Source organism: Fistularia commersonii, chromosome 33 (genome assembly GCF_037954325.1).
Source record: "Fistularia commersonii isolate RoL2024-O1a breed Wild chromosome 33, RoL_Fcom_v1.0, whole genome shotgun sequence".
Lineage (NCBI taxonomy): Eukaryota > Metazoa > Chordata > Actinopteri > Syngnathiformes > Fistulariidae > Fistularia > Fistularia commersonii.
Window position 1 is genome coordinate 506,814 of NC_141316.1, and position 22,034 is coordinate 528,847.

Sequence of the window (22,034 nt, forward strand, 5' to 3'; positions counted from 1 at the left end):
CTAAGGAATTTAAGAATCATCAGATTAGAATCGTACTTCTTTTACCTCTACTACTTCTACTTCTACTTAACTAGTAACTATATTAAGCATCATACCTTCCATTTTGAACCTTACACTCATCACTCCAACTGACACCCTTTCTAACTACAGAACATTCTTAATAGATTCCTCCTTCCAGGTTATTCCCAATCAGTTTTTTTTTTTTCCATACATACTCTGTGGCTTAAATCCTAAACTTTTAGCCTTGCAACATCTCCACCTGGTCACCTGGACACAGAGTATATCCACCGTTCTCCCATGCATCATGTCAACCAACTAGCTTTTCCTGTCAGAGTCCAAACAATCAAAGTCTCTGCTCTCAGTTCTGCACTCTTGCTTTTCCTCTTTACTCTCTACCTACAGACATGCTATCCTCTTCTCTTTTTTCAACCCACAATGGGCCAATATCCACAGGTACCCTATAGATTATCAGCACCAATGGCGTTGTTTTTACTCTGGGCCCCTAGGACTTTGATTTCATCAGGATCTCCTTATGACATACAAAGCTGTAATCTTCAAACTTTTACTCCAAGCGGTTTTACTGACAGTGGTGTATATGTGTGTCTGTATCTAGGTATACGTGGAGTTCGATGACCAGGAGTGGGACAAGAGGGAGTGGGTAAAGGTCTATGAGGATTTCCAGCTGTTTCTGCTGGAGCACCAGCTGGTCTGGGCCAAGAGGAAAGAGGGATCTGGTGGAGGAGGAGCAGGTGGAGGAGCAGGAGGCCTGTTACAGGGAGCCAAGGCTAAACATGTACAGTGGCCTGCCCTGGTAAGATTTTTTTCTTTTTGTTGACCAATTGAGAGTGAATCATGTTTTTGAGCTGAAAGTGTTTGTCCTGTTCTTTCTCATTTGGCATTTTCATTGCTACAAGTAAATTATTTGAGTTTGGCATTGTCAATGTGCTGTGTCTCTTTTGTTTGAGTATGTCTCAGTTTGGTCCACGTTGAAGCTGTTTTCATCATACTTGTGACGGCACATGTCACAATGTTTTCAGCCATTAATTATTTCTCTGCCATTGAGAATGCAGATTCGGGGAAAAAAGCTTAATGAAAAAGCACAATGTCACAGAGAATTGTTTATTTTCTCACATATTTTACTTTGAGACTTCTCATAAATTTCTGTCTAACAAGCCACTGTGATGCATCCATCATGATTGAAAAATATCACAAAACTGTTGTAAACTGTTAACAAACATTTTGTAAAAAAAATAGTGAGTCAGTTAAATCAAAATTACTGCACCATTGAAAAGTAGTAAATGACCCAGTATCAATGACAATTCTCTTAAAAGTTGACCTGGAAATCATTTTACTGGCCTTAGCCTGGGCGGCGTGGCATTAGGTAGAGCAATTGTCTTTCAAACTGAACATTCCTGGTTTGATTCCTGGCTCCTCCTTGAGTCGAAGTGTTGATGAGCAAGACACTGACTCTCTAACTGCTTCCCTATTCGATGGCAGCCTACTGCTCATGGTCATCCATGATGGGTTAATACCAGAGAACGGGGGAAGAATGAAGGATAAATTATGATTAGAATAGAAATTAGAAAACAACTTTCATTGCTATGCAGATGATCTGTAGCTAACATGCCTGTAACCACAGATGAATATGACACGCATAATCTATTAGTACCTCTCTGGCTGCTTTTAAGAGCTGGTTATCAGGAAATTCCCTTCTCTGATCTGAGCCAAGATAGAAGTGATCACTATTGGACCTGCAAGGCTGTGTCATCTGCATGATGATTTCACTCTGTCTTTGTGAGTGTTACCAGTACAGTTACAGAGTTTGGAATTTTGGGTGCAGGATGACTGGCAGATAATGAATGAATGAAAAGTTGATACAAGGAAATCAGTTCTGTTTGGACTTTAGGAAAAACATATTAATTGAACAAGATGAAGCAGATTTCATGAATAAATTGCTTCAATTTTAGAGGTATAGATTAGGGTACAGATATACTAGGGGTTCAATTGAAAGCCATTTCGGTCCAATCACAAAATTTCCTCCAAGAAAAAGGTCCAGACCAAAGTCCAGCTTGTGTCTTATAGCCGACGTACCCTATGTCCCCATATTGTTTCAACGATATATATTGCCAGTTTTCAGAGCACAAAGCTCTGTATCATAAATGGCTAGCTTTTTTTTTACCATAAATAAAAGTAGTCCCAGGCAAATAAATTGAGTCTTTCTTTCAGATGAAGGAAAATAGGAACTCATAGTAAAATAAACTTAAAAAATCAATAAAATGTTAGTCTTTTATGATTGAGCAGGTGCAAACATAGCCTTGACTAAACCTTTCTCTCTTTTTTTTCTTAAATTATAGAGGTCCTAGCATAGAAAATAATGAAAGCCTACTTTTTAAGTAAAAAAAAGTCAACATCTTCAGAAACAATAATAAAAAAGTGTCTGTTTTACGGATAAATTATTTTTCTTTAACTTTTCTTAATGAGGGAAGTGGGCATTTTAGTACCCTGCCAAAAATTTAAATCTTGGTTAGAATGGAGTGAGTTAATGTTGGAGCCTTCCAGCAAAAGAATTTCCTTTGGGATTAGTAAAGTTCTATTCTATTCTTATTTTATTCTATCAACGTGCAGTTTTAATGATGTTTGGTGGTGAGCCGAGAACTGTGCTAGTTTTTGACAATGCAACACACTGTCAGACATAGTAGCCAGAGTAGTAGCAGGGTCATGTGCCTCAAAATGCCTCTGCACTTTCTACCAGATCAATGAGCTCAAGCTGCATTGCCACCTTGAATGTCTGTGTCACTGTGTCATTACAAAATCCTCTGACTTCTTGATGAGGAAAGGATTCTGGATTAGCAGGAAGAGCCTCTGCACAAGGGAGCTGTTGAACCTTGAACTGAAGTTTCCAATCAGCTTATTTATGAAGTTAACATCAGAGAAGCAGATCTCTAGTTAACATCAGATCTTACCCTGAATCTGTTCCTGCAGTTTTGTGAAGTGTTCACAATCTCCTTCAAGATCTTTGAAAGTGCCCAGCTTCCTCTGAAAAGAGCGAACAGCTGTCAACTAATCAGCAACTGAATTGTTCTGCTCCTGCAGCTTTAAATTGAGCTTGTTAAGATGTGATGCTATGTCAACCAAAAAAGCAACAATATTCATTTTTGTGCTCTTTTTGTAGAAAAAGTGAAAATTGTGTTGGTCTCTGACTCTTGACCTGCTCTAAGAAAGCTGGTATTTCTTTTCAAATAGACCAGAAACATCCTAGTACATTGCCTTTTCTCAGCCACTAGCCACCAACTGGGAGGCAAAGCGGTTGATGGGTTTCATCACTGTGTTCGTTACTTCAGCAAAATGTTCATATAGAGTGGCACACAGAACAGCCTGGTGGAAAAGAATGTGGTAGGCAATAAGATCTGGCTTTTCCTCTTTTGTCTGGAGCACAGGCCCCCTCCCTTTTCCCACCATGGCAGGGGCACAATCCGTAGTGTCAAAGATAACTTGCCTCAGATCTGTCCCTCTTTCTCAGTATCTCTTTTATTACTGTACATATGTTCTCTCCTCTTGTGTGTGTTTCAAGTGGTATTACACCCAACAGGTCCCCAGTAACATCTGTAGACTTGCCAATGGCTAAAGATATGCATTGTGCACTCTAAATAGCTCATCAATCTGTAATGGTACATTATCTGCCACTATTTCTGATTTTCCAGCTGTTGTTGAAGTTGACATTGTGATTTGTTGATCTCATGTTTTTGTTTCCCCTCAAATAATGTTTCAGTGTTCAGTGCTGGAAGAATGCACATATATTTCTCCATCCATTCATCTTTAAAGCAATATTTGCCCTCATCAAACTTCTGCCTTTTGAAAAAAGCCATACAGTCTTCTCTGTCTCTTCCTCTCTGCTCTGATGCACCGGTCGTGCAGGGTAAACATTTGATTGGCTCAACTAAGTGAATCTATTGTCGTATTAACTGGAGTGGCAACTCCCCCCAACCTTTTCCCCTGCAGTACTCTAAATGGTCCTGGTATTTTGACCTCTTTCTTCAAAAGGCTTGATCGTATCCTCCCATGGAACTGTAAGTTCAGTGAGAATGTTCTTCTTTGCCTCTCCTGAGTTTTCTTGGGTGCTACCTTGTCCCACTGTTGGTAATGTGAGGTTCCAAGGCCCTGTCTCCATCCGCATGTCATCACAATGATGTCATGTAACCTAAACATCCTCTCAGTCTGGGCAACAGATGTATTGGCTGCCCACTTGCATCCTGATCTGGTATTGACACTAGTATGTCTGACTCGTACCTCCTGGGATTCTCTGTATCTTAATAGGGGTCTGTACTTCACCACCTTGAACTCCTCTGCTTCAGATGATAGGGGAAGTAGGAGCTGACCAGATCTTATATATAGGCCAACTCATGTGAAACTTGAAGGAATCCACAACAATCCTGGAGGTATTTGTTGTATTTCTGGCGGTATTTATTATAATACTTTCATTTATTATAATACCTCCAGGTTAGCCGTCACATGAGTCTTGGAAGCAATACATGTTGGAAAAGCCAAGCCTTGAACATTCCAGAGAGCCCTGATTTTTCAAATTGCCTTAGCTTCTCCTTAGTCTGCCTCTCTGTACTGGTGATTTTGTTCTTGTCGGAACGTGACTTATCAAACCACTTACTGAGGTCATACTTTTGCCTGTACAAAAAAAGTAAATTTTGCCTTCAACACTGAAGAGTGATATTTTCTGGAATTGATCGATTGATTGTAGTGCCCTCTTCTTTCAGCACAAGAGAGCCTTCAGTCCTCTTCTAGCATGATGGAATGGTGTCCTTTTTCCAGGTCCTTTATAATAACTCTAAACACTTCACTGAGCATGTGGCATTTCTTATATACCTTGTAAGGTATACTGCTGAACCTGGGTGCAGGTCTTGTTCTAGCCTTCTTCACCTCCCCTACAACTTCCATCCAGGAAGTTTCATAGCTGTCGACCTCTTTTCTAGGCTTTTCTACACCATTGACACCTGGGTTTGCTGGGTTAACGAGTCAGCAATCTGGACTTTGCTTCTCCCAGCAATTTACCTCGTGAACTTTCTCTTTTTCTTCTGCATGGCTGGTGTGTGATTTTGATATTACTCTTCTTTTCTTCCATTCCCTAGCCCTCTCTTGCCAGATTATATGTTATTGTTGTGAGAGTATTGACTTTCTGCTCGGCTATTCCTTTTCATCTGTGTTCCAGCATATCGTCGAGGTCTTGGTCTAGTTGGTACCATTCCTTGGTGTCATTGGTGCCAATATCTTCCCCATCAATATTGTTTTGTTGAGCCATCTCTTAGCCCATGATTCATTCCTGGCTATAACTGATTGTGTCCCCAACCCCATCCCAGTCCCCCTTGAGAGACTCGGGGAGACTTCAATGTTTTCATTCTTAACTTGAATTGGTGCCTTCTTGCAAACACTGTGCCTGACACTGCTGGCCTCAGTCACCCATGCTTGTCTTTCCTGGGGTCATCTGTCTCTCCAGAGTCACCGAACTTCCCTGGTTGCCATCGAGCCTTTCCTTGAAGTCACTGGTTGCCCAGAAATCCATGAATACATCATCTTATCCTTTTGGTAGTTTGCTGCATGTGTTACCACAGTGTGCCATGTAACTTAATTTAACCAATTGTCACTTTAAACATCAATGCCATTAGCTGTGCTCTGTTGCGGGCCACCACCTTTAGTCTGTATGTCTGCTCTAGTCAGAGAGAGACAGCTCTTCTGCCAGTGTCCACAGCTCCTACTCCACCACTGACCTTGCAATTTCCTGGCACCTGAAATGAGGGCGTAGTGGCAAACCAGTAGTCGAAAAAGCAGAGGCCACTCCTGCATTGTCTCCGGGCAGTCACTCTAGCCACCACGTCTGGATTCGCATCTCCTGGCGCTGTCTGCAGGGACTCTGACACCACAATCTTGGCGATGAATTGTCTGGTACCAGGAGTTTGCCAAAGTTGTGTGCACCAGACACAGGAGTTGGCACAGGATGATGTGCAGGAATAGTTAACATCCTTTATCTGATCCCAGCAGAGATAAAATGTTGTCTATGAGGTCCATGGCCGTTCCCGTCGCTCAAACCTGGCAGGGAGAGAAGTCTATCTGCCCTCTCTGGTGTTGACAGACTGTACTTCCTTTGAGGGTAGACGTATCTACCATGTTGCGGGGGTCGCTCAAAAGCTGAATGGCATGCTGTGTAGACTGCTGGTCCAGTGCCTCAACAACCAAAAAGTGTCTGGAGTCATCCATGTAAATTTCAGACATGTGAAAAAGTGCTTCACCTTGCTGGTACTAGAAGACCGGGTGGAAGACTAGAAGACTCCAGAAGCTTTACAGGCTTTGAAAAATGGCTGGCGTGTGAGATGTGGGACGCCAAAGTGGATTCACACACTTCATCCGAGTCAGACATGTTCAATATGGGATCACCTACGTAGCAGGATGAGGAGAGATAACAGAGATGAAGGACAGTTCAAACTTTATTCCCCAGCACCTTAACCAAACGGACAAAGGAACACACTGTTCCGGAAACCACCGGGACATAAACCACCCCCCTATCTAATGGTCTTGAAGGGGGAGAGGCACTGCCTCTTGTGTCCTTAAGAATATTAATATTATATATACACATTCTTCTTTTCCTTTCAGGGGCCACTACAGCAAATTAATCTTCAGGGTCTCTTCAGGGTCTTCTGCAGGTCATTGAATATCTTTAAATAGATTTTGCAAACATTAAGGCCTTAAATAGCACACAGAAGGATGTCTAGAGGCATTAAATACTTAAATACTCCTGATGGGGAAAAAAACATTGTTTTTCATAATTTAGTTTGATGAGGCTAGATAGATCATTTTTTGATTGGAATGGTGTGATGATCGGTGATGATTGACAGACGTAATCGTTTAATTGAGTATTGTTTGAGGTCACTGGTCTCATGGGCATCAATGTACAACACTGGATGTTGAGCATATTGAAAGAGTGGAGAGTGGTTTTGTGTTTGGAAAATATAAAGGTGGAATTTTTAACAAAAGCTGAGTGAAGGACTGTTCTGAGGCTAGTTGAAGCCTGCCGGCAGAAAACCAGATGGGGCACTTTAATGTGTGTGCAAAAAAAAAAAAAGAAAAAAGAACTTTGCACAATAGGCATCAACGCAGTTAAATCACATGTGATGGGAAGGTCATAATTCGGTGAAAGGCGGGCAGCAGTTGTCTGAGGTGAATATTTTTGCTGGGGGTAGCTCAGGGGTTGGTGTGAGAGTGGAGGATACAATCAGGTTAGATGGAGAAGGTTGTAGTATTGAATTTAATACTAACAAAATGTATGAATGTGTGCGAGTCAACACGTGACTGCTGAGCTGCGATTCCTACTTCTGTCCTCTCTGTTCTAGTGTGAGTGAGTGAGTGAGTGAGTGAGTGAGTGAGTGAGTGAGTGAGTGAGTGAGTGAGTGAGTGAGTGAGTGAGTGAGTGAGTGAGCTTCCGTGCGTGTGTGAGTGAGACACTCAGCAGCATGTCTTTTAGAAGCATTACAATAAAAGTAAAATTACCTACCAGTCTGTGTTGCTTAGGAGTATCTGGTGTGTTCCTGAGCACCTCAAGCAGCTTGGAAGGGACCCAGTTAACTGTGTGAAATAGGGTTTGCAGTTGAAATTGGGTCAGTGCGACCCCCTCCCCCACCCGCTGTCTTTCTAAACCTCCTACCACCACCACACACCCACCCCAGCAGATGGAGCTGGGACAATGTAATCTCCAACCTCCTGTGGATCACAGTGTGTTTGCAGTGCAAATTACATCTTACCTTTTTGGCTTCAGCCTGCCAAACTAGCAGCACACTTCCTAAAAGCAAGTACAAGAATTGGCCATTATAAATCAGATGAACTAATATAATAATGAGTTTTGGAGGCCAACTGTATCACAATTCTCATTCCTACAATTTTCAATTTTTGGCTGAGATCCTCATGTGTCTGCTAAAGAAACAGCTTACTTGCATTGTCTGTGGTACCATTGAGCAGGTTTGTGTCTAACTGTAGCTTTATCCCATTTGCAGTTTGACTGCAAGGAGATACACATTTCTAGTTCGAAACAGATGTGTCAAAATTCAGTCAATCATATAAGACAAGTTTGTTAAATTTAGAAAAATATAAGTTGTGTTAAGTGCACTGTATTTGATTATTTTTTCCTTTTGCTTGCACTGCAAATAAGTTGAAGCATATGTGTGTAATAGGTTGGACACATTTCTAATCAATCTGCAAATAGTATCTAGTCTTGGAACATATATGTTTTATATATTGTGTTTTTTTTGTCCCTCAAGCCATTGCTGACTTATTTTTGATTAAACTGTCTCACTAAATCCTTTTGTTTTCGAACACATGCAGCTAACCTACTCTGGCAGCCATTGAGATTGGCTTTATTTCCTCCTACATACCTTGATGGATTTTATGTGCAACAGTGTGTCATGCTATAGTATCACCAGCATGCCTGAAGAGTGGATGCATTAGTGACATTTAAATACTTCCCGGCAGTTGTGTGTTAGTTAAGTTAGCATACAGGGTGATTGCACAAGAGACCGTACACTCATTTTAATTGGAGAGCTATAACCAGAAGATTTAGAAATATAAATTGGAACTTGTAGTTATTTATAACTGCTTCCCCTATTGTTCCTCGTTAAAGATTAACAGAGATGCCACCCCAAGTTTTCATTATACGCTGTAAACATTTATAATGACATTGAAGGTTCTCTTGTGTTCTAAAACACAACCCCCCCTAGGCTGTATTATATTGCAGGCAAGATCAAAGAAACATAATCAGAAAGTTTCATGCCCAAGTAACTTAAAGGACACTCACATTAAAAGATCATGTGTTTGGTGATCTGTAAAACATTTCTTGACATCTGATTTAAAACTTCTCAAGTGGGTGACAGACGCATGCATATATAGTCACAACACACACTCAGAGTATGTAGAGCTGCACCTCAACTTAAGTTAACATCTCTTTCACAACATAATAATGCTGTCACTAGAGGATACATTTTCCTGCTGTTTATTCTGTGTAATTCAAAGTTTTTTTTATGTAAGCATGTCCAAGGTTTAGGCAAAATACAGAGACATGGTCTATTGGTCCTGCTACTCTTGAAAATGCATCGTGACGATGGAGTAGTGGATTAAAATGGTAGGCCAAAAGTGGTGATTGTACATATAATGGTCCTGAGAGTATCTGATTATCTGAGTATGTGTTATCAAGGGTGCTGACAGACATGCTAATAGGGCTTAGGGGCTAGCAGATCTTGACACTAACAAGCAGTGATCTTGGGGTGACTGTTATCAATACTGAATATCTCTGCAAGAGACACAAAATAGATGTGCTCCCAACTCCTAGTGAAAATCTTATGTGTAAAAACGAAATTAAATTGGTTTATTTTGTTCCTTTCCCTATGAAATATGAGAGAAATCATTAATATGCCCATCATTTTTAAGATTTAAAACCCTCTGGCATCAGAGTAGCCACCTAAAGACTCCCACACTGACAGCAGAAGCATGCAGATCCAAGCTTTATCAATATCTTCTTCGTCTTCGTCTTCGTCTTCGTCTTCTTCTTCTTCGTCTTCTTCTTCGTCTTCTTCGTCTTCTTCTTCTTCTTCTTTTTCTTCTTCCGGCTTTTCCCGTCAGGGGCTGCTACAGCGAGTCAACTTTCTCCATCTAACCCTATTCTCTGTATCCTCCTCTCTCACACCAACTACCTTCATATCCTCTCTCACTACGTCCATAAACCTTCTCTTTGGTCTTCCTCAAGACCTCTTGCCTGGCAGCTCCAATTCTAGCATCCGTCTACCCCTCTATCTCTCCTCTGTACATGACCGAACCATCTCAGTCTGGCTTCTCTGACCTTCTCTCCAAAACATCTAACATGTGCTGTTTCTCTGATAGACTCATTCCTGATCCTATCCATCCTGGTCACTCCCAAAGAGAGCCTCAACATCTTCATCTCTGCAACCTCTAGTTCTGCCTGCTGTCTTTTGGTCATATCAATATGGGAAGTCTAAATACAGTAAATGCCCCATATCACAAATTTGTGTGTCCCCTGAATGTACTAGCAGTATTTTCTCACTATCCCATAACTTGCTCTATCTCATCAGCTGTCATCCTATTAGGACTTTTCCATTAAGGGCTTTGTTTCTCACTTGTAAACCTCACCGGGAGCTGGCATGTCTTCATAATGATGATCACATTGAAACAAAGAAGCATCAACGTCCTGCCATGAAAAGCTCGTTTTTGCTCAAACTCCAGGATAAGTTCTATGATCTATAAACTGTAGGTAAGATATAAATGATTGCTTTTTCTGTGGTCAAGACTTCATGTACAGTTCCATTCGTGCTCGAATACAGTATCTCTTAACTCTCTAGCCAATCATCATTAAGTTTAAGCTCTTTCTTTTTCCGATATATTAATTCTACTAAACTAATAGAGTGTTTAAGTCTTTATTTTTTAGAGCAATGCAATATTGATACAACATGCTGAAATCCTATTGATTGGGGTATAAGTAAAGTATGTAGAGCAGATGACAAGGCTAGACACATAGGCAAGAGAGTTGAGAGGCATTAAAAAAAATGAAAGCAAGGGAGGAACCAGAATGGAAAATAATTGCCGGCCTGCCCTGCCCCCGTCCCCCGTCACCGGCAGTTAAAATGTCGGCTCTGTAGCTCAGTCTCTTCTCAGCCTTGTCTTTCTCTCAGCCAGCTGTCTTTCTCACTCTACCTCTGTCTAATTTATTGTCTTTCCTCCTTTGTTTGATTCCATCCCGTTCTTCCTCCGCTTAATTTTAAAGCTTGATGTTTATATGTATGCTTTACAAGGATTTTTCTTCCAAACAATTTCTCTGACACTTCCGAGAGACAGATGAATATGAGGTAATGTTACAGTTTCTCTTCTCCGCTGATGTACAATCTTTCTTCTTACTGTCAATAGTTTCAAAATCAGTTTTGTACTGGGAGCATGATCACATTCCTAGAATAGAAACTAGTGCCCTTAACATATACCTTTTTTTAAATGTAGACTATGGATTTGTGTGTATGTGAAATTGTAATTGAAGTTGTTATTGCCATCATATTGCAATCTACCTGATTGTTTAAAACTAATGATATAATGTACCACAGCTTTATCAACTCCTGCTTTGTAATAACTGGTTTGTAGATTGTGTTATTTTCAAAAACCAGGATGAAATGTAATGTGATGCAGTCTGTAATAATCAGAGAACGTAAAATATACTAGAGTTTGTTATGGACTGCCACAGTTTTTTGTCCAAGAGGGGTTTGTTGACACAGACCCACAGTTGGTATGGTTTGTCCAGTGGTTTGCTGCCGATTTCGGACGATGGTGCAATAAAATGATGCAAAGCATCATTGATCGCTAAAGCACAAGTTGTGATCACCAATGTTGTGCACAAGCCTTCTGTCACAGCAAACTTAATTGAGTGTAATTGTTCTTTATTATATAAACTTTTGACTTTCTATTCTATGTGACTGCTTTCATTTGTATACCATTTTTACCTATCAGTCCAACACAAAGGTGTGTTGAAGGTTTGTTTTCCATCACCTAAAATAAGAGCATCAGAGTGTTAATGGTCAAAGTCAATTTTACTAGAAAGGATCACAATGGTTGCTGATGGAGAATCCAGAGATGAGCATATCTCTGGTGCTGGGAGCAACTAATCAAAGTAATAGAAACACAAAGGGGAACATTCAGACATGGGAAGCCAGTAATGTATTTCATTCATAATTCTATTGATCATTACACCTTGATTTACATTTAAAATGCACGTAAAGCAAATCGATAGAGAAATGTGTTTTGTACCTACAGAGATTCTGAGAGATTTTCAGAACCTGTCCACTTATTTGATTATTTGATTATCAAATAAAGCAAGCTTAATAATAGAATAGAAATTGTTTATTTCTGATCACAAGAAATCACATGTCATGGAGCTTAATTATAAATACAGACGTGGAAAATAAAAGTACACAATGCTGACTGAAATAACTAGCAATTGATAAAAGTAATAGATTTATAAAGTAATTACAGAAAATAAAATGCACTTGGAATTGTCTGTAAACAGAATAATTAGAAAAAAAAAGAAAAAACACCCAGTGAATATGGCTTGGACAGAAATGATGATACCCCTAAAAAGGACTGACAGTAATTGGAAGTCAACCTCTAGACCGCTAGAACAGTTAATTCACAAGGAGGGAGCTAAAATACTGGTCAACAGTTAATTCCTCAATAAAAAGGAATTTTAGCAAAAATATTTACGAGAATTAGTAAGTCACTGTGCTGTTAGGTAGTTTCAAGATTTGCCAAAATAAGTTAACATATGGAACCAAGTGTTTAAACCTGGTCGAATTATTTTCATTGGAGATGAAACACTTGAATTTTGACGAGGATTAACCATGACCTAGATGGCTGAGAAACTCCATAGCAATGTTTGAAATTTTCAGTAAATTTTTGTTATAGAGTCACATTTTTTTTTTTTCATTTAGTGCAATTGATTGAGTTGAAATAATATAGTAAACCAAGAAGGTCTTTATCAACACCTCCTGTACTTTGATATAAACATTCGTATTTAGGTTGTCAGAAAGAGTTACTTTTACAGTAAGAGTTCAGAAAGAGTTACTTTCTAACTAGTCTGTTTCAGTCTGCAGGTAAGCTCAAGATTGTTTGTAGCAAATTTAATGGAGCACTCGTCCATGCCCTTTTTAAACCTCAAGCTACACTAGATATAGTGAAAATACCAGACATAGTTTGAGCCTTGCAGAAACTGAAATGTGTCAAGATTCTAGTGTGTGATTTGATCGGGGTTTAAATCTGCAAGTAACATACCTCAACATCAGTTTAATGTGAGGAAATTGTGTATATTTTAAATCACTTAATTTTTACTTAAGGAGAACATATAAACTGTAATTACATTTGCATAGAAAAACTTGTATTATCAATTTTCCATTGAAACCCTTTTTGCAGCAATGTCCAATATAAGTTGATGACTCATCCTTTATTCGATTACCTTCTCTCAGCCCACTCTGCACATTTATTATCACATTACAAACATTTAGCTCTGCTAAACCCACTCCTACCTGGAATCAAAAGATTGAGCCTGCATGTCATCCCCAACTCAGGTTTCTCTCAATTAAAAAAAAAGAAAAAAAGACCCTCAGAACAATTTGGTTAAATGTAAGTAAGGTTGAAAGTTACATAGAGGTGGCATTTCGCTCCTTTTGTCCTTTTGTATTACTGTGTTATTGTGTCTATGTAGTTCTACTCAATTAACATTCTCATGATGAAACTGGCACTTTTTACTTCCTGACGTTCATCTGATAAGGGTCTGCGAGATGACAACGCTTGTGTGCATTTTGCACTTGCAACACACCACAAAAACAAACAAGGCGTTTTTTTTTGTTCAAATAGAATTTTTTGTCCTGTCTAGATGTTGCTTATTAAGACAATGCTGATTCTTATTGCATTTTTATCAATGCAGGGGTCCAGTTCTGTTAGTTTTGACAGTAAGTGGTTGTGTGTACTCTCTCACTGTCCCTCTGGGAGCATGCAGTGATAGAATGCTTTTTCTTTGCACAATGGCAGATGTGACCCAATTGCAGTTGAGTGGTGTGCGTGCATGCGTGCGTGCGTGCGTGCGTGTGTGTGTGTGAGTGAGTGCGCCCGCCCATGCGCAAGATTTGGGAATGGATGGGGACTGCCATTGATTCAAAGCAGAAATTTATAAACATGGCTCCAATGCTCTTTGCAAATAGTCTTACTCACTGATCTAGGACAACATATATATATACATATATTGTCATTTTTTCCTTGACTATTTTTTAGTGTGTAAAATTCTTTGCACTCTCATAATTTTCAGGTTATAGTTTACATTTTAAATTATTATACAGATGAACGATTTGCACTGTGACACTGTGAGTGTGATCAGAGTTTTTATGTGTCAGACATCAATGAATCAGTTTAGGTGAGGTTGTGCCACGTCAAAAAATCATCCATCCTGATATTGGCTATATCATACCCTATTTGTAAAATAAAATCCTATATTTCATTTTGTTTGTTAATTCTGGCAAAAAAATTGCCAGTGCGGTATTTTGCTAAGTCCTGCTTACTCACTGGTTTCAGATTGCTTTAAATCTAAACAATCACCTAATATCCAAAGTGCCCCTATTTTAGAGGCAAGTTCTGTTTTTCATCATGGTTTGTGTATAATGCTATTGGTTAATGTTCCATCATCCATCATATGTGTTACTTCACTTGGAGAAGTATTGTTGAATATAAAGGCGGAAGCATGCCTGTAGCATTGACATATACCATGACTGCAGGGTAATTGAATTAAAAGCAATAAAATATATGTATTTTCAACCATTCCTGTTAATCTTCCCTTGAAATATAACCATTGTATAAAAAAAACATAGATTTAACAGTTAAATTTGGTGTGAATTTCATTTTGTATGTTTTGCAGTTTTACAGTTTGTCGCACAATGTTGGATTGCAGATTAGTCTTAGAGCCATGACGATTTTTAAGTGTTGTATTTAAAATTCTTAAGTAAAGGAGGTATATAAATTTGGATGAATAGTTCAGATTGTTGGAAATGTCTGCTCTCATCATTTAAGTTACACTTGGTGAGACATTATTTCGTTTGGTGATTTTTCCTTCCACTACTGTTGCTCTCTTGCTCAACCTGCTCTGTTGTGCATGATTTTGCCCTTTTTGTTTTGTTTTGGTGGGTTGCAAAGAATTGATGCATTGCAAACTCCAAAGCACATTCTGTTTGTCAAACCAAGTCAAACTTTGTATTGTAAACCTTGTATTTCCGCATATCATCCGTGCTTTATTTATGTCCTTTCCTTGACTGCATATGTCAAGGACTGCATGAGGTTTAGGGTCTGGTTTTTGAGCTGTATCAACAATGTTATCGTGTGGTTTCATGACATTATTGTGCAACTAAGGTGCAACTATGTAACAATGACTATTGTTACATAGTTGGTGGCCTGAGTCTTTCATTTGTAGAATCTCCAAATTGTCATAAGAACAAATATATTGTGGTGTTTCAACAATGAAATAATGGCGGAGGCTTGGAGGAGTTTGGTTCTTTAATTTGAAACACCAACAAAATACAACTGGAACTTGAACATCTGGGATCATCTAAATATCCCTGGCTTAACCACGCTCCCCGACTGTTAGCCCCGTGGGGTGAGAGACCATGCCCTTATGTGTCTGCCACCCGCCCCCCCGAACACCCAGAAGGGACTCAGGAAGCACAACTAGCCCCGCATGGGAGTCCTGATGAGTCTGCCGAAATGGTTCCGACGTCCCTCGGTCACAACAACAGGAGGCGCCGGACATTTGGTTTGCAGGGGCGTTGACGCAGGCTTGGACAGGGGGCAGCCCTGGCGGGGTACCTGGAAAGGGGACACATCTTCACCTACCGTCCTGTGTGCCAGTTTCAACCGATCTAGCGTGACGCGCTCCCTTTGCCCGCCCATGTCTAAACAAAACTCTTGGTGCTTGCCTCAAGCACCCGAAACGGCCAATCATATGGGGATTGCAGTGGCGAGCGGTGAGCATCATGCCTAACGAACACGAAAAGAGCCGACATGAGCTCCGCTGGCACAAAAGACCGTTATAAACAGTGGTGGGCCGGGCCCAGAAAACGCAAAGCTAGGGGTGCAAACGGCGGGTAAAGTGGAGCAGACCTCTCAGGCAAAAACTCTCCTGGCACACGTAATGGCTGACCGAGCACCAGCTCAGCAGGGGAGGCATCGAGGTCATCCTTGGGAGCTGAGCGTAACCCTAGCAAGACCCATGGCAAACGGTCCACCCAATTGTGGCCTGAGAGCGCAGCCTGCAACGGCGCCTTCAGGGACCGGTGAAACCTCTCGCACAAGCCGTTAGCCTACGGGTGGTACGCCGTCGTACGGTGCACGTCCCCAAAGACCCAGCCAATGCCGACCATAGTGACGACACGAACTACGGACCCCTGTCCGAAGTAATATCTGATTGGGTACCAAAACGGGCAACCAAAGAAGACAGAAATGCTCGAGACACGTCCGCAGCAGCCGTGGAGGACAACGGGACCACCTCCGGTCACCTAGTAGTCCTATCCACAATGTTGAGTAGGTGGGTAAAACCCTTTGAAGGGGGTAGAGGGCCCATTAGGTCAACATGGACATGGTCAAAACGCCTGGCCAGAATCGGGAACGGCGCAAGGGGTGAACCTTGGCGCGCTGGCATGCCACACAGGCAGCAGCCCACTCCTTCACATCCCTACGAATGCCGGGCCAGACAAACTTGGCGCACAGAAGTTTCACTGATGCACTGATGAAACCCTGACGCCGCCAAACCTCAGGGACCACCGGTCGGGGCCGGCCAGTAGAGACATTGCAGAGAAGGGCAGGGCTAACTTCCTGAACAGCCACATCATCCAGCACGAGACCCGTACTCGACGACCGCTGGGCGAGGACATCCGTGTCACTGGGCTGGTTGGTGGCCATAGCTGCAAAATCGATCGCGACCTGCACAGGACAGACGAGAACTCGTGACAAGCAATCTGCTTCAGGGTTGACCTTCCTAGCCACATGCCTAATGTCCGTAGTGAACTCGGAAATAGCTGCAAGATGTCGCTGCCGGCCCTCAGTTTGCAGCTAAAGAAGGCAAGCGGCTGCCAGGTATCTGCCACCCACTGTTTGACCACAGCCCCCTCTGCCACATCAGATGCATCAGTTGTCAATGCTATCGGCGCCATGGGCGTGGGATGGATGAGGAGGGCCGCATTCACCAGGGCGTGCTTAGCACCGTCAAAAGCCTGAACCCGTTCCGGAGTCCAGTCAACCTCGTCTTTTGCACATCGGGAACGCAAAGCTTCATACAGTGGCCGAAGGAGGTGAGCAGCACGAGGGAGGAAACGGTTGTAAAAATTGACCATGCCTAAGAACTCCTGCAGCGCTTTGACAGACGCCAGACCCGGGAAATCAATCACCGCCTGCACCTTCGATGGCAACGGAACTGCGCCCTGCGGTGAAATGCGGTGCCCTAAGAAATCGATCGACAAAAGACCAAACTGACACTTAGCCGGGTTGATAATTAGGCCATGGTTGGCTAGGCGGCAGAAAACCTGAGTTAGGTGCTCCAGGTGCCGATTGGCCGACGGGCTGGCTACCAAAATGTCCTCTCTGTGTCTCAATGAACCAGTGGAAAATGTGGGCGTTGTCAGCAATGGAAAATCCGCCAACAACCGATGATAAACATCCCTGAAACCAAAAAATTGGCGCGTGCACATGGCCCAAACTGCTCTGTCTCGCAGGGATAGGTGGCAAAAGACAATGCGTCAATAAAGCGGCGGTTTGCGACGTCCACTCACAGGGCGTTGGCGCACAGAAAGTCCGTGCCGACAATGGGGGTCGTGATTGCTATAATCACAAACTCCCACTTTGTCAAAGCAAACTGACAACAACCGTGAACTGAAGGTGTCAATGGCGGACCCGTTCGCAGCACTCAACAGCGGTCTGCTGCCCCTGGTTGCATCCTCGTCGTCACGAGTCGTCCGCAAGGGCTCCGGAGTCGCACTCTGGACAACGAATGTTCTGGAAATTAGCAAGATGCGGTCAGCGTCCTCTGCCAAGCCGCGGTAGTCTCCGGCGGCTAAACATCAGGAGTTCGCCAGGATCGCGCGCGCAGGAGCCGGCAGTTGACGCAGAAAAACATGTAGAAAAAGGAACCCGCCATCGTCGGATCCCAGCAGCGACAACATGTTCTCCATAAGATCCACGGCAGACCCTTTTCCCAAGCCGGACATGGAAATAGCCTGTCCGCCCGCTCCGTAGCGGACAGTACCTCCGGAGTAGGAACTCCTTTAACGCGGGATACCTGCTCTGCTGCGGAGGGTTGCACAACAGCTCCATGGCCCGTTTCGTGGTCTGTTGGTCCAGCGCCGCGACGACCTCGCCTCCGCGTGTCTGAACCAAGCGGCCGGGGCGCTCTGCCAAAACTCTGGCAGTCTGACGGCCGTGACGGTCAGGTCCGGCTGAGCTGGATGGGGCGCCGTAAATAAAGTTCATTCGCAAACTTCACCTGATTCAGACATGCTCAGTTCGGGGTCACCAATGTGCACCCCGACCGTCAGTCCCGTGGGGTGAGAGACCACGGCCCTTTGTGCCCGCCACAATGTCATGATTGGATTACAGTGTTAACTGTGATGTGAAAAATCATAGATTATGAATGACAGGATGCTGCTGCCGAGCAGTAGAGGGTGTATCATGGCACTGAATCAAACATGTAACCTTGCCTTAGTCTTTTAGGTGGTGGTTTGTGCAGACCTTTATTGTTCTTGGCACAACTTTGTTTTAAACAAACAAAAGATTTTCTTTATGTCCTGGAAAAAGAGGCTTAACCTATGGTTGCTTTCCAAGCCTTAAATGCGCAGCAAGTAAGTTAACTTGAGTGACAGAGCATGAAACCAACTTCCTCTGCCACCAATGGCATTTCCATCCAATCTTCAAGGTAAATCATTTTCATAAAACCAGTTTATTTCCTTAGATTCTCTTTTATTCTCCTTCTTGTCCTCTTAGCTACTCCCTTAAGGGGTCGCCACAGAGAATCAACCTCCTCAATCTAACTCTCTATTCTCTTCTCTCACACCGACTAACTTGATGTCCTTTTTCACTACATCCATAAATTTTCTATTTGGTCTTCCTGTAGACCTCCTGCGTGGCAATTCCAACCCCAGCATCCTCCTACAAATATATTCACTATCCCTCCTCTGTACATGATCAAACCATCTCAGTCTGGCTTCTCTGACCTTCTCTCCAAAACATCTAACATGTGTTATCCTCTTGATATACTTATTCCTGATCCTGTCCATCATCGTCACACCCAAAGAGAACCTTAGCATCTTCATCTCTGTGACCTCTGAGCCTTGCCGCCTGTCTTTTCGTCATTGTAAATATATCTAGGCTGTACAGCATCGCTGGTCTCACAACTGTCTTGTGTTTGCTTTTTGCCTTTTCTTTACTGTCACCAAACTATACAGTATCACTGGTCTAACCACTGTTCTGTACACCTATCCTTTCATTCTGTCTGGAAAAGAGGTGAAGAAGAAACAAGTTCAAGCAAGTTGGAATGGGTGGAACAATGTATCAGGTTAATATGTGATAAAAGAGTATCACACTCTACATTGTTCTGGACTGTTGACTGTTGAAGTATTTTAAATCTTCCACCTTCTTTATCTTCACTCATGGTTCCACTTGGGTCTCTCATTCACACACATATATCATTTATTCTTTCTCACTGTGACTAACCTTCATTCCTCTCCTTTCAAGGGCATACCTCAAGCTCGCCAGATTTTCCCCCACCTGTTCTCAGCTCTCACTACGGATCACAATGTCTTCTGCAATCACCATGGCCCATGGAGATTCCTGTCTAATCTCATCTATCAGCTTGCCCATCTTGTACACCTACAGCACAACTAACCACTATCTCGCAGCCCACATACATGTTCTATATTATGCTGCCTAGCTACACTCTCACCTACCGCTACTTTGCGGTCACTGATCTTCTTCAGGTTACATTATATACAAGATGTAGTCTACCTGTGTGCTCCTACCTCCACTCTTTTATGAGTTACCCTATGTTCCTGCCTTTTCTGGAAAAAGTTTTCACTACAACCATTTCCATCCTTTTTGAATAGTCTTCAACCATCTCTCCATCTATGTTCCTATCCAGGATATCAAACCCGCCCATCACTTTCTAACTCACATTATTAACAAACTCCTTCTTCATGATAACGTCTACTCAATTTCTTTTACTATCAATGCCATGATAGTACAACTTAAAACCTGAACCTAATCTTCTAGCCTTGCTACCTTTCCACCTCGTCACCTGGACACATTGTATGTCCTCCTTCCTTCTCTGCATCATGTCATCCAACTCTAGCCTTTTCTGCCATCGTCCCAATATTCAAAATCCCCACTCTCAGTCCCACTCTTGCTTTCCTCTTGTCTCTTTCCTTCCAAACACACCTTCCTCCTCTCTTTCCTGTAGGTTATTAGCACTGATGGCAGTTGTTGTTAACCCGGGCCTTAACCTATCCAGTATTAGATCACAAATTTGTTTTTGGCAAAGGTTTTACACCAGATGCCTTCCTGATGCAACCTTTTGCATTTATTCAGTTTTGCTACCAGCTTAGAAAGACACTGGCTTGTGGGCCCCCAAGGCTATATTCTTTATATTCTTTCTTATTATGTATTTTTTAGTACAGTTTTCTTATTTAAAAACATATAACAAAAACAGTGGGGCTCAGATAGATTCATTGTGTTTCACAGAACGAAGTAAACTTGTAAGTCAAGGTACTACTGCTGTACTTTTGTAAGTCATGGACGCTGTGTCCTGCAGACTAAAGAGTTAAGGGACCACCCATGTTTTGAAAACCTGTGTCTTTAATTGTATGGGGCGCCATTCATGCTTATTCATAGCTTACCAAGACTGGCACCATTAATGCTGAAAAGTACATAGAGATTATAAAGCAACACATGCTCCGGTCTCTTCCAGGGAAGGCCTTGCTTATTTCAGCAAGGCAGTGCTAAACCACTTAAAGCATCCAACACAGAAGAGTCAGGGTGCTTAACTGGCCTGGTTGCATTCCAGACCTTTCACCAAAAGAAAACATTTGGCGGATCATCAAATGAAAACTCTGGCAACAAAAGCCTTGTACTGTTGAGCAGCTACAGTCCTGCGCCAGACAAGAATGGGACAGCATTCTTGTGTTAAAAGTCCAGCGACAGGGATCTGTTCTTCCCCGACATTTACAGACAGTTGTTAAGAGAGGAGGGGATGCTACACAGTGGTGGACATCAATCTGGTCCAACTTTTTTGAGATGGATAGATGCCATCAAATTCAAAATAAGCTACTATTTTCCTTGAAATGGCAATATGTCTCAGCTTCAACATTTGATATTTGTCATGTCATGAATGGAAGATATGGGTTTATGAGATGTGTAACTCATGGCATTCTTTCTTCTTAATTTCTAATCGTATTATTATGTCAATCTTCTTATTATTATCCATTTAATATTATTGGATTATATATATATATATACTGTGTGTGTGTGTGATACAGTGTGATATAGTGTAACATATATATATATATATATATATATATATATAAACACACACACACACACATTTGGAGTTTCCAAATTTAGCCACAGAAAGTCATCAAAATATATTAATAAAATGTGTTACTACTCTGTATGATGTTATTGATTGAGTTGTGTGTCTGTGCAGGCATTTAAGCAAGTGGTGGGGAAGAACCTATTGTCATCAGTTACAGCAGTGGAATTCTTATTAGATCGACAGCTGGACTTCCTGTCTGACCATGCAGCCTACCAGCCCTATCAGGTAATCGCACATGAATAACACTCTACCTTCACTTGAACCAGAATCAGAAAGACTTTATTCGCCGATTATTTTTTCAAACACAAGGAACTGGGCACATCAACAGAACAGATGATATGCTACAATCTACCCTTATTTTTGACCGTGGTCGCAGCATACCAGATGGTGATGGAGGAGGTGAGGGTGGACTTGGTTGTGGAGGTGTAGAAGTGTACCATCATCGTCTATTGTAGGTTTAAACTTCGTTAACTGCCTCAGGAAGAACATCCTCTGCTGCACTTTGCTGATGATAGAATTGATGTTCAGCTCCCATCAAGCTCCTGGGAGATGATTGTTCCGAGGAAGCAGCAGGACTCCTCATCGCCAGCTGGGAAGTCTCACAGAGTGAATGGGGTGGGTTGGGCTGGCTTCTTCCTGAAGCCTACGACCATTTCCACAGCCTTCAGAGCATTTAGCTCACAAGTATTTCTGACTGAACCAGGTCACCAAGTGGTCAATCTCCCACCTGCAGGAGGACTGAAGGAGCATAAGATGGGTCCAATGAGGGTGATAACATCCGCCAATAGACTGATGACTGGAGATGCAGCTGTTGGTGTAGTAGGAG

General features: G+C 42.1%; 1 protein-coding gene across 2 annotated transcripts in view; it reads left to right on the forward strand.

Moving 5' to 3' along the window:
* The window catches only part of jmjd1cb (jumonji domain containing 1Cb), a 150,354-nt gene that overhangs the window by 75,081 nt on the left and 53,239 nt on the right, over positions 1–22,034 (forward strand). For both annotated transcript variants that reach the window (XM_086141088.1, XM_086141089.1), the window contains exons 2-3: positions 614–811; positions 21,320–21,433. In XM_086141088.1, coding sequence (XP_085997214.1) covers positions 614–811; positions 21,320–21,433 — 312 coding nt within the window. The remainder of the gene's footprint in view (positions 1–613; positions 812–21,319; positions 21,434–22,034) is intronic.